The sequence below is a fragment of the Carassius gibelio genome, chromosome B21, assembly GCF_023724105.1.
Source record: "Carassius gibelio isolate Cgi1373 ecotype wild population from Czech Republic chromosome B21, carGib1.2-hapl.c, whole genome shotgun sequence".
NCBI lineage: Eukaryota > Metazoa > Chordata > Actinopteri > Cypriniformes > Cyprinidae > Carassius > Carassius gibelio.
This window is the reverse complement of record NC_068416.1, coordinates 25,626,574-25,640,620: the sequence shown is the minus strand read 5'-3', so window position 1 is coordinate 25,640,620 and position 14,047 is coordinate 25,626,574. Positions and strand designations below refer to the sequence as shown.

At 32.6% G+C, this 14,047-nt stretch overlaps 2 protein-coding genes and 1 pseudogene across 6 annotated transcripts in view; 1 reads left to right on the top strand and 2 right to left on the bottom strand.

Moving 5' to 3' along the window:
* LOC127985854 (rap guanine nucleotide exchange factor 1-like) overlaps nucleotides 1-7,343 on the top strand; it is a 60,319-nt gene extending 52,976 nt beyond the window's left edge. For all 5 annotated transcript variants that reach the window (XM_052588038.1, XM_052588037.1, XM_052588040.1 and 2 more), the window contains 2 exons: nucleotides 3,515-3,643; nucleotides 4,629-7,343. In XM_052588038.1, the coding sequence (XP_052443998.1) occupies nucleotides 3,515-3,643; nucleotides 4,629-4,779 (280 nt within the window). In that variant the 3' untranslated portion in view covers nucleotides 4,780-7,343. The remainder of the gene's footprint in view (nucleotides 1-3,514; nucleotides 3,644-4,628) is intronic.
* Nucleotides 7,344-8,195: 852 nt separating this feature from the next.
* Nucleotides 8,196-11,249, bottom strand: LOC127985853 (uridine-cytidine kinase 1-like; annotated as a pseudogene).
* Nucleotides 11,250-11,372: 123 nt separating this feature from the next.
* On the bottom strand, nucleotides 11,373-12,932 carry LOC127985851 (DNL-type zinc finger protein). Its single transcript, XM_052588036.1, has 3 exons — nucleotides 12,519-12,932; nucleotides 12,279-12,418; nucleotides 11,373-11,622 (listed from the first exon to the last, which is right to left on the bottom strand). Exons 1-3 carry the CDS (start codon nucleotides 12,798-12,800, stop codon nucleotides 11,460-11,462), a joined length of 585 nt encoding a protein of 194 aa, XP_052443996.1. The 5' UTR covers nucleotides 12,801-12,932; the 3' UTR covers nucleotides 11,373-11,459.
* Between the last annotated feature and the right edge of the window lie 1,115 nt (nucleotides 12,933-14,047).

Sequence of the window (14,047 nt, the reverse complement as noted above, 5' to 3'; positions counted from 1 at the left end):
GCTGATGTTGATAGATTCCTTGGGTCATGCCGAGAACACCGATACCCCATTTATCAATTTTGGCAAAATTTCCTGTCCGCCATTTTGATTCATGTTGAAAACCTACTTTTTCGAACTCCTCCTAGACCGTTGCTCAGATTTTCACCAAATTTGATTTGGATCATCTTCAGACCATGCTGGCAAAAAGTTATGGAATTTGTGTCGATACACGTAACCGTTTTCAATTAGCGTACCAACGAATTTGCTGGAAAGATGCCAAACTGCATCTGAGGCTGTATCTCTGCAAAGGTTGGAGATATTTACACAAAACTTAATATGTGACATTGTCGCATCACATTGACCACGCCACATCATTTTGGTCACAGCGCCACCTATTGGTCAAGAGTAATAAACCAATCAATAACCGCTAATTATTACATTTCCAATAATGCTAATAACTTTTGATTGCATTAGCCTATTATCATGAAACATGTCTCAAAATGTTCCTTGGGACATGCCGACAACATACATACCAATTATGTCATATTAAGCAAAACTTCCTGTCCGCCATTTTGATTCATGTTGAAAACCTTTTTTTTTAAACTCATCCTCAACCGTTTGTCTGATTTTCACCAAAATTGAATCAGATCATCTTCAGACCGTGCTGACAAACAGTTATGGATTTCGTGTCAATAGACGAAACCGTTTTTGTACAGCGCTGCTTCAGATGTCAGGCATCTTCACAAAATGAGTCTGAGGCTCTATCTCTGCATATACACACACACACACACACACACAGAGAGAGAAGTACATGCCCACACATTTTGTTGTATGTAGATATTTGAAATAAATTATAGGTGACACACAACTCACAGAAAGACTTCTTTTCTTACATTTCTATGTCAGGTTTCATTGCATTCATATTCTGACATAATAGTAAACATTTGATATACATGTATGAATAAATTGTTGAACTTTCACTCAATGTGATCTTAAATGCTTGAACAGTAATATTAAATAATAGTAATATATATTTTTCTAGATGAATCAATCATCGAGACAATGAACTGTAATGTTTTAGTCTTTAGTGAGCCCATTAGTGGTCTTCCAGTGACATCTAGTGGTCGTAAATGCAATTTATCATACAACACTGTCTCTTTAACCTTTATAACTGTTATATGTTGTCTTAATTTCATTCCAAAGAAGCATACGCAATTTATGTATAATTTCACAGTCTAGATAATAGTACTGTACTGATTTTAAATAACCTAGATATGGCTGACAGTAAAAGAATAGAACAGAATTACAGACACACACAAACATGAAATGTTTAAACTACTATATTAATACTCAATAAGCATGCTTAAACCCACACACAGATGCACACATTTTGTTATATATATAGATAATTAAAACAAATGATGGGTGATAAAACCTATTGCAAGTCTTCTGTTTTTATGGGCTTCTATGTCATTTTTCAGGTTTCATTGCAATCATAATCTGGCATAATTATAAACATTAGATATATCTGTATGAATAAATTGGTAAACTTTGACTCAATGTGATCTGAAATGCTTGAACAGTAATATTAAATAATAGTAATATAAATTTTTTCTAGATGAATCCTTTAACAAGCCCATAAACTGTAATGTTTTAGTCTTTAGTGAGCTCATTAGTGGTCTTCCGGTGACATCTAGTGGTTATAATTGCAATTTTTTATTTAACACTGGGTTTTGAAGCTTTATAAATATTACAGTGTTCTTTTTTACCTAATCTCTGTTAAATTTTGCATGATTGTTTAGAAAAAATACAGATCTAATGCATGTGTGATTATATTACCCCTTTTTTTTGCAGTTTAATGCCATTCACAACAGAAATCTTTTGTTTTTTAGGCCTGTTTAACTGTTATAGCACCAGCTATTTTCTGATCTTAATGAAACTTTGCATGCTTGGTGGGTCATCTTTCACATGTTATAACCAAGTTTCATAAAGTTTTGAGTTTTTGTTTCAGTTTTATAGGCTTTAGGTTACATGTGGCCACGGCCCTTTCCTAAATGACCTCTTATAGCTAACCAAAGGACAAAATGCAACATATTTTTGAAAATTATTGATCTAGAGAGTCCAGAGAATATTATTGCAGTGGTTTGATCAAGACTGAACAAAAAACCAGGTGACCCAAAACATTCAAATTCATGGACCAATTTTACGAAAAAGGCTATAACTCGGGAACAAAATGAGATATCTTCACCAAACTCAGAACTCATATGCATGAACAAAAACTTTAGTCAAATTATTATTTTTTTTCCATATCTGCCACTTGGTGGCGCTACAGGATGAAAAAAAATCAAATGGCTATAACTAAGCAACCGTTGATCCAATCAACTTGAAAATTGATATGGCCCAATGTGGCACAAGTGCTCTATGAGGAATTTCACTTATCTTAAAAAACATGGCCGCCATTGGCCAAACAACTTTAAGCACCTATTTGACAAGGTTAATGGAAGTCGATCGGAACGAAACTCGGTGGGCATGTTCGACTCATTGCCCTAAAGGTCTGTAAGTATTTTGAAAGAAATTGCCCACAACATTGTCAACTCCCACAGAACACAACAAAGCGATTTGATTACAGCGCCACCTATTTTCCAAAAATGATAATGCATCATTTTACTGGAGTTTTACTGGCTGTTTCAATTACACTCTTCCAATATTTGCTTTTCTTACTCGTTGCATTTGGTCTGATGCTCCATGCCATGCTTAGCTCCTCACTGTGGAACTTTTATTAACGATTTTCAGCCATTTCAATTACAATCATGCAATTATTAATTTCATTATTCATTGTTGCATTTGGTCTGCTTAGCTCCTGATGTTGCCGCTGGAATGCTTGGCCCCGTGATTGCTGCTTGCAGCTATATTTTTAAATGACTTTTTTAATTTGTATATTTTAATTTTAGTTTTACGTTTCTGTAATTGTTTCGTTCTTTTTTTTTAGGTTTTTGTTTTGCTATATTTTTATTTAATGCACTTTAGTCATTTTATTTCTTCAACAAACTGTTTTAAGCACCATTGTTGTTTTAGTATTATGTAATTATTCATATATTTAATTACGTTTTGATTTAAATACTTTGAGTTCTATTTTTTATTTAATTTTACAATTGTAGTAATTTTGTGCTTTTGTTGTTATTTAAAAAAAAAATTATCTTTATTTTATTTGTCTTTTTTTTTTTGTCTTTTTATTTCTTCATCAAACAGGTAAGTTGCCAATGCAATATTTCTATTCTATTTTCATTGAAGTTTTTTTTTCTTTTTTTTCAGCTTTTTATTTTATTTACTGAAAATTATTTTAATAGTTTTTGTTAGGAATGCACTGACATGCACATCTGGTGTTTTCTACAGATCTACGGAATTTCAACAACAACAAAAATTATTAAATAAAACTAAATAGAATGTGTCAATAAAAATAAACATCCAAAACTGCATTAATCTGGTGTATATTATATATACATGTGAAGTTTTTTTTGTTTTGTTTTCCTGACAGGGGTTTGATCCTACAGGACTTGACATTCGTTCACCTCGGAAACCCGGATTTTATTGATGGTAAAGTGAATTTCTCCAAGCGCTGGCAGCAGTTCAACATTCTGGACAGCATGAGACGCTTCCAGCAAGTGTGAGTAATCTGCTGATCGGCCTGAAACCCAGCGCTAGACGAGCATGAGATTAGATTAGATGCGATTCAAGATGCAGTCCAAAACTCTGCGTAGACTTTGCTCTTACAGACTTGTAGAATGAAGCATGAAGAACTGTGGTCAAATCAAAAATCATTTACTTAGTTAATCATAATTATTGCATAAAAATCACAAAAATTTTAAGATACTGAACGCAAAAATAATTGACATGATGTAAAAAGTTAAATTGATGTAAAAAAAATATCATAAGTCATAATTATGACAGAAAATACACTATTGTAACATAAAAAGTTACAAAAATAAAAAGTCAGTTATGAGATACTGACTCATTATGAGATGAGATAAGTCAAAATTATGAAAAACAATAATGGCAGTCATATTTATTATGGCACAATTGATTATGACAGCCATGATTATGACAATTAGTAATAATTGACAAGAAAATAACAAAGTTATGAGATACAAGAGTGAAGAGGTAAAAAGTAGAAATTATGACAAAAACAATTATGACAAAGTTAAAATTATGACATTAAAGACACCATTTTTACATGGAACCTCAAAATTATGATTAAAAATAATTGACATATGTCGAAATTAATATGATGAAATTGACAAAAAACCAAGTTAGTAATTTTTGACCAAGTCGAAATTGACATTAGAAGCCATAATTATGACAGAGAAATGAATAATTGAGATGTTGAGCCACTACGAAATAAAGAATCAGAATTAGGAACGATTCGAAAAAATCTATATGATATAAAAAGTAGATATAGGATATTTTACCAAAACATTATTTTTCAATCCATATATTTTATTGATCTGGAACTATACGTTTATTTTAAAAAAAATGTATGCACATTAATATGAATTAGTTTATTATAAAATTTATTATATTCAGATTTCACTAGTAACTGATTTAAAAAAATTGATTCCATTATTAATTTGTATCTTTAATCGTCTCTGTAGACACTACGAACTGAAACGGAACGAAGACATCGTCTCGTTCTTCAACGACTTTAGCGATCACCTGGCAGAGGAGGCATTATGGGAGCTCTCGCTCAAGATCAAACCACGAAACATCTCGCGGCGCAGGACAGAGCGCGAGGAGAAGACCTAGAACCTAAAATCTAGAACCTCAGAGACAGTTTACGGTGAGACCTGAACCTCCTGCAGAACCTTGGGAACCCACACTAGAGTTCGTAATCCGGTTCTGGAGCTGATATGGGCTGAACCGACACACGCAGGCTCCTATTTGCACCAATAAATTGAGACATGGGCAGTATTTTTCCCTGACTGTTGACTTTAAAACCTCAGGAGGGGAATCCTGATTCAGTATAGATATTCAGATATGCAATCGCGCGCACACAGAGGACCCCAACGCTGTGATATAAAGCTAAATCCTCACAACTTTCTATGTTTGCGTGTACTGATGTGTGGCTGTACAGAAAGACACACTCTAAGAGGGCTTGGTTGATTTGATAATAATACACTGTGCCTGATGTAGTGAGTTTGTGTTTGTTTGTCCCGCTCAGACGTACCGTTTTGACCTCCCAAAGGTCTATTGATTCAACCTACGATTCACCCGTTTGGAAATGGGTCGCTTGGGAAACAGGCAGACATGTGTGCAATCTTATAAGCGTTTTATAAGGAATAGTCACTGGTCTGTTGAAATGAATATGTTTTGACAGACGTGTTGAGTAATGGACTATATTATTAGAAAATTAAAGAACAAACTGGACGTTTGGACTCATTTTTCACATCGTCTTGCTATATTGTTTTGTGTGTGATCATGTGCATCCCTCATTATAACTGTTTACGCTGTCACATGGTCCTCAAATTCCAAAAAATCGTCAAGAACGTGCTTTTTTTACCTTAAAAAAAAAATAAAATTTACATTGTGACATTATTTTCATGACTATTTCTTTTCATGCACATTTACTTCCCAATTATCAGTAGCTTGCAAAATGCAAATAAATAAATGATTGCATAAAGAAATTCAAAAATGCATGAATATAAAAATATTAATGTTAATTTGAACTCAATTTAATTAGTAAAATCAGTAAAAAGTAATGTGCATTTGTAAGGCACAAACATAATTGTAGTATTTGTTGTACTGTGAATTAAATTAATCCTAATTTAAAGGGGGAAAATGGTTCACATTCATAAAAAAAAAAAAAAAAAAATTAAAAAGAAATTGTAATTGTCCATATAGCATTTATGAATTTTTTTTCACAAGTTTACATGAAAATATTTTTTTAAAGATTCAAACAGAAAATCATTAAATTATTCAATACATAAAAAAGATTTACAAATCACAAAGAAAAGTGTTCATGCTTTATAAATAAGGTTGGATATATATACATATATATATATAGGTCAAAGATGAAAAAAAGCATAAAACAATGTGTAATACTGGTATGAATAGTTGTTATTTTTCCTAAATTTTTCCCTAAAGTTTTCTGTTGAATTTAATTGCAGCTTTGTTTTTGTTTGTCAGAGGAAAATATAAATATCAAAAATTTTTCCTTATTTACAGAAGACAACCACTAAAATGTCATTCAGTGTAACAATCTTGTCAGGCATATTTAAAACAAAAATTTAATCAATTTATGACATAATAAAAGACTTTCTCCCCAAATACTAATTAGGTGTATTTTTACATTTTTTTTTTATTTGCCATTATTCTTGGTTTCGTTCATTTTTTTTTTTTCATTTAAAACAATCAAATTTAATATGCTCCCTTATTATTTTTGTATCTTTTACCAGTCAGAATAAGCATTTTTTTTTTTTTTTTTACAGAAATGTTGTTATGCTGAATGACAATATATAAAATTTTCAACCAAATTTTGACCCTTTATTCTCTAAACTTATTTGAAATCTTAAAAGTAGACACTTATATTTAATGTGCTTTCTATGGATATTAAATCACTTTTGTTTATTTCTTTTGATGCGGACATCATAATATCTTGTATATAATCTCAAGCTTAATTGTCATGAATAGTGTCATAATGCAAAAAATGAAATAAAAAATAATCGTAATGGCTTTTTTCTTCATCCAAATCTAATTTATATATTTTTAAGATCTTTTGTTTATTGCAAAAAATGACCTTACCATTTACCGAAGCAGACTGTGATGTCACAGAGAGGGGCGGGGCTCAGTTTGACAGCGTGCTGGTGGATGTTTTTTTGTTTTTTTTGGGATGTGTATGATATGTTCTGTATAAATGTACATGTACAGGTGTGATGTATAATCTCCCATCATGTAGAAAGAGCAGAGGACATATATTTTCAAACCAAACGAGTCATGCACTAAAATGACATTATGAGGCAAAAAAAAAAACTAAAAACATGAGGACTGAATATGCTGTGATCTCTGAGCATCAGAGAGAGAGAGAGAGAGAGAGAGAGAGAGAGAGTGTGTGTGTGTGTGTGTGTGAGAGAGAGAGAGAGAGAGAGTGTGTGTGTGTGTGTGTGTGTGTGTGAGAGAGAGAGAATATGTTTTTTCTACAGAACGTCATTATTCACATATTGGAGAAGGGAAGCTGAAGCCACTTTCTTCAGTGTGTGTGTGTGTGTGTGTGTGTGTGTGGCGTCTGTGATGTTTACCTACTTCTGGGAATTTTTTCCTGTTATAGCTATGAAATCCTGTATATTCAACCAACAATAAAACTGCTCTTTGTATTTTATGTGTATTTTTCCAAAACTGCACTTAACACGTTTACACCTACAAAAAGTGCCATATATAGTACCAATGCCCAAAAATGTATAGATCAGTTTTATTTAGCATTGCACTAAATTGATCAAAGATGACAGTAAAGGCACTTATACAGTTACAAAAGAATTTCATTTCAAATTAATTATTTTGAACTTTCTATTAATCAGAAAATAGATAGGTTTTCACTAAAAATTGCTTTCCAGGGTGTGAACTGCACATTATTGGGGTTGTTTCTACCCGTAGACATGAATAACAACTCGCAGCAACAGTGTTAAAGTAAAGAAAACCTCTGTACTTGTCAACAATGGTTTTTAAGTAACTTTTTAAGTAAACTTTTTACTGTATTTTTGGGTCAAATAAATGCAGCCTTGGTTGAACAGGAGAGACTAAAACATTTTTCTAAAACACTGAAAAATCTGTCCGACCTAAAACTATTCAAATAATTTGTGTATATTGGAGTATTATATAAATATCACGATCACTGAATAAAGTAATCAATCTGTATCAAGTTACTATAATGCTACTCTCACGTTATAGTAATACCATGATTTTCTGAGGATATTCTTTTTGTAAATTCAGAATAAGTATTATGGTACAATACAATCACATACCTAATAACCAATAAAAAGTTTCTCAGATATACACAATGGTGTATATAGTCTGTATTTAGGTGTAAATAGTCATTTAAGTACCCTGGTATTTTCAGGTATTACTATGGTACATAACCTTCATTTTTATAGTGCTTTTCATAGTACTATGAAAACTGTGTTCACATAAATGAAATGAATCTGACACTATTTCTTAAATCAAACACGATGTAAAATGTACAAAATAAAAATATTTATTCACATAAGCATGTTCTCTTTAATGTTTAAAAAAAGGTTTGTACAAGAAAAAATGATAAATCTGATTACAATAAAGATCTTGTTTAAGATATTCACATTCAGGAACAAATTACAGAGTGAGGTGAACAACATAAATGATGCAGAACATTAAAAATAAAGAGACAGATCAGTGATAATGAGATTAATATTTTAAATACTAAACTATCACTTTATTTCACTAGAAGTATTTTACTTTATTTCATGTCTTATCCTGACCAAACAGGAGTTTCACCCTTACGAAGCCCTGAAACTTTATTTCAAGTATTAAAAAGTCATTATACTTGATAAAAGTAACAAAACAAGTGGACTTTTATATTGAAACGGATCTGGCAATGAAAAACAGACTGGCCTGATGAACATTGAGTTTAACCTGTAAAAAATTGTTATAAATATCATACGAGTAGAGATTAATGTGATTAGCATGTGAACTGTGACATACAATGTTTTATATATACAGAACTGTTCCTCTTTGAGAAAGATGTGACTACAGGTTAAAGTTCACGCTGAGGGTCAGGTGACTCAGATTAAGGCATTCTTAAAGGAGTAGTTCCTCCAAAATGTAAATTGGCTGAGAATGTGCTCACCCTCAGGTCATCCAAGATGTAGATGAGTTTGTGTTTTCATCAGATTTTGAGAAATGTAGCATTCCGTCACTTGCTCAGCAATGGATGCTCTGCAGTGAATGGGTGCCGTCAGAATGAGAGTCTAAACAGCTGATAAAAACATCACAATAATTCACAAGTAAACCACACCACTCCAGCCCATCAGTGAACATCTTGTGAAGTGAAAAGTTGCGCGTTTGTGAGAAACAAATCCATCACTAAGATGTTTTTAACTTCAAACCATCACTTTAGATGGTTTAGAACTGTTCTGGACTGTTTTCATTTGTAAACCGTGCTTGATCAGTGCATATTTCTCTCCTGATTCAGATGAGATGACTTTTTCCAAGAAGGAAACAATATTATGGATAGAAGACCCATAAAACATCTTTATGATAGATTTTTATCTTACAAACACACAACTTTTCACTTCACGAGATGTTTATTGACTGACTGAAGTGAGACTGGATTATTGTGATGTTTTTATCAGCTGTTTGGACTCTCAATCTGACGGCACCCATTCACTGCAGAGCATCCATTGCTAAAAAAAAAAGTGATGCAATGCTACATTTCTCCAAATCATCAAAGTACACATAGAGAGAAAGTGTGTCAGTGCTCGACGTAACATTATGAGGGAAAAGCGTGTCTTATTGCCTGGAATGGGTGACGAAATCATACGTGGGAACCTCCACCACCTTTCCTTCTACGATGTCCTTCAGCGTCTGACACATTAACTCTGTATCAAACGCATCTGAGAGAGAGAAAACATAATTGTGCATTAAAAGTGTAATTTAATGACCCTCATGTCATTACATAACTTTTCTTGCAATGGTTTTGAAAACATAAAGATCAAATGAGTATTTTTACACACAGTTGAATAATTCACTATTTTTTTTTACCTGGATGGTCAAAGTTGTACTGGCCTTTCAAAGCTTTGGCCTTCTGTTCTGGAGTGAGAACCTGGTAGAAACTGTCCTGGCTGACGATAGTGACCTTCCTCTGGTGATGATCCACCTTATTCTGTCCCAAAAGCTCCATGATTTTTGCACACACTGTGGACTGACAGGAGAAAAACAGAAGTAACTGGCTTCGACTGACAATCTAGTAGTCTATTTGCAATTGGATCAGTCTGAATATCATTACAGATGCTGTTACAAGTTGACACTAGATGATCATTCAAGGGCCTGTTGCTATTGCTGTAGGTTATCTGTGTAAATTACTAAATATTCCTGTCTGTAATTAAATTCTGCATGCTGTTCTTGAATGCATTTTACTTAAATGCAATAATGCACTATATATTTAAGGCACAAAAGAGATACACATTGACTTTGACTTGGCTTAAAGGAAACAGTTGGTTTGCATGCATTAAAACGCTTATGTATCCGTTTCCATCATGCATGCAGTGTTTCGTACCTTTCCGCTGGCCGTTCCTCAGCTCACCCCGATCAGGAAAGGACGGTGCCGGTGCCGCAGCCGCTCGGTTTCACACAGCAGTCCGGCTGAATTCATGCTGGTACAGTAACAAAAACAAGGTTTTCTTCAAGTACGGAGTGCAGGTGAATGCATAAACGCGTTCTTTAGATGATCGATCATCGGTTGGAGGCTGTCACTATCATCCGCGAACGAAAAGTACTCCAATGTTACCGTACTAGTTAGAAAATGTTTAAGGAAGGGACATTTCTGCAAGTGTCTCCGGGGGGCGCTAGGTGACTCAGAAGGGCTAGTCTCCACTGAGGATCATTCAAATATCATGAAGTGTTTTCATGAATTTTTTTTGTAATTTGTTGATTAGAAGGTATCATCTTTTAAATCTACAAATGTCCTAGATTGATTCCTGACATATAAGTAGAAACCACTTTAGAAGAATGCAGTTTTAAAGCAGCTATGTTATTATCTGCTAACGATTGTGATTGGTCCGTTTAGTGCAGCGCTGAAAAAAGTAACAGGTGTCATGTGACCCTGTCTATGCGATGTTTCTTCAGCAGTCTAGACAATAATTTACAATTGAGAAATGATACTGAGAAACTTTAATTCATGTTGAACTGAGAATAGATTGTATAGAATTGAAGCATGAAATGTATAATTTTTATTATTATTTTAAAGCCCCGCCCCTCGTCCGAAATCTGTTTCTGTTGATGCCATTCTACCATAGTTTTTATACATTTATATTTAAAAAAAAAAAAAAAACTCTACGAAACGAAACTTGTAATCAAACATTGTAATCAATCCATCTTCGAATACTTTTTTAAAGTATTTTTTAAGTTCATTTATTCTTAATGAACAAATATTTAACTGAAAGGGGAAAAATAACTTTTAAAATATATCTATATATATATATTATTATTATTATATACATATGTAACTCGTAAACAGCATTGATTTAGCTGTATTCATGTTAACCAGCCGAAGGTTGCTGATAAAGTGTGATGAGTTTGAAAATTTCATTGAAGTGAAAATGTGTCAGTGACCACAAGAGGGGACCTAACACTTAAAAACAACTTCTCCAAAGTGATTAGATGGTTGTTTTAGTGCTTTATTAAGAACATTATTAAAAATATAACAATTATAAATGTGCAGTGATGCGGTTAACAAATGTCAATCATGTTTTATCTGAACCATCGCTCAGATGTGTTGGTTTTGGATCATCTGGATTATTTTTTGACACCTCGTTTATTGATTCCTCAGCAAAAATTTCCAGGGCCTCGTCCCCTTGAACTCTTTGGACTGATTCTCCTTTAGCAGCCAATATTTCCTCTATGTTTCTATATTCAACACAGAACAAACAGATGTCAACGTACATTTTTTGTCTTAATGCTTTAGGTTTTCCAACTCTGGAACAGGGGATTTACTTGGAATCAAATAAATCATAAAAATTAGATTTAAATAATAAATCTAGCAGTACAGTACTATAGTTAGCAGAAATAATACTGCAATGTAATATAAATGACAAAATTAGTTATTTAAATGTTATTTTACAACATGTATAATTAGGTGTAAACAATAATTATTTTAATAATTTTTAGATGGGGGTTTTTTTAAAACTGGGGTTCACTGGAGAGAGAAAAAAATATAAAAATAAATACAAAAGAAGATTAAACTAAATATATAAATAAAATAAAAATAATAAATTAATTGAAAATAATAAGAAATAAAATGTATAAAATAGACAATATAGAAATAAATACAAAAGGAGGATTAAAATAAGTATATAAATAAAAGATAAATAATAAATTAATTGGAAATAATAAGAAATAGAAATAAAATGTAAAAAATAGAAAAACATTTTTTTTACACACATTGATTTATTATTATTTTTTTTCCGCTGAATAAATTAGGTCTTTATAAATGAAAATAAATGTATAACATTATGGGACAGCTGAAAATCATGGCGTGTGTTTAGGGCTTAAAACATCCACACCTTTTCCCCTCCAGGTCAGAAAACCACTTTAAATTATCAGCAATGATGTGGTGGTTTTTACATCCAGGACAAGTTACAATCACAACACCCTTGTGATAGGCTATTTTGGATATTTTCTTCATAGAGCGAGTGGAGCACACCTAGAGACAACACATGCAATTAAATGACTCACTGAACATTATCCAAGTAGTCAAGTTCCTCTAAATAAGAAAACAAGCACAGACAGAAGTATAATCTTACTTTGCAGGTGTAAACCAGGTGATAGTGTGTTGACTGCAGCTGTCCGATGGCTTCAGTCCTTCTTACAGAAGTAGAGAAGCTCCTGCAGAAACTCAGTCTGCCTCCGCTGTGTGACACAGAAGGCTCCAGTAACGAATGAGAAAGATGTAAAGACGAGCTCGTTGCTCTTTTCTGTGCCTCCTCATGCTTTCCTCCAGCGGTGCTACATGATGTTTTGGGAACCGCGCCACGTGATCTGGGAATTCTAGGCCTGAATAAAAAGAAACATAACCGAGAAGTCATTATCGAAAGGTAACCTAGATAACTGTTGTGTTTAAACACACGCAAGCTCTCTACTAAGGCTGAAATGTCTTATTTGTCATATGCGACGTCGAGTAGAATCACTCGTCGCTTGAGGATGACGACAGAGACGCACAGAAGCCCCGCCCATCGTGCCTATCCGCCAGTGACGTGAAAAATAAATCATGCCCAGCCTTTAACTTTGTTTAGAAAAGGTTTTTTTTTTTTTTTTACTTATGACATGTCATTCCATAAAGAATACTATTTAATTAATTAATTACTTTTGCTGGCAAAGTTTAGTATTCATAAATGCAAGTATGGCAATTATAAACCATTGTTTTTTATTTTGAAATCAGAAGTTAAGCTAAAATCTATTTACAATCCAATCTGATAAACAAAAAAGCAGTTAAATGTATTAATGCATGTAAACATTTCCATATTCCATAGCAAAATTATATATATACATTGCTATATACATACTTTTTGCTATATATATTAAAGGAATATTATTATTAAAAATAAGAAAAATATTTTCTCAATAAATGGTGAGAGGCAGATCGTGAATTTGTTTTCATGTGTTTTATATATTTTTGTATTATTACATTTAATATTTAGCTTGAACTTTGATATGCAGATATTTGATTCTTTTTAATAAATAAAATAAATAATCCTACAACATTTCCTCTGCTGCTTTCCTGCTCAAATATTATTATTTATTATATTATTTATATATTTTAGGTTGATATACATTATATGGCTATATGACTTATATGATGATTTCATAGTATGTCATTGTAACTTTGCATTATTCAACAGTTCTTCTTGATAAGCATATAATGATATAGGGAACTGTGTGCTTCTGATTTTATTGCAATAGTTTGGACAGCACCCTTTTCTATTGTAACTTGACAATGCCTCTTTGTATAAGGCAAGGTTCAAAAACAAGGTTCAGTCATGTGGGAGAACTTGACTGGTCTGCAGTGTGACTCATCTCCAAACACCAATGATGTGTTCATATGGGTGCAGTCAGTGTAGACACTTCTAAACTGTTCTAATAGAGATGGATTTTTTATTTATTTTAAATATGAATTATGAAAAAGGAAACTCTTTATTATATTTATATAAATATATATTATATATATATACTACTACACTGTATTCTATGGCCATGCAAATAAAGATAAATTAAATTGAAAAGATTCGTTAAGCCATCAGACTAGGAGAGTCTCCAGCCAATTAGCCAATAAGGT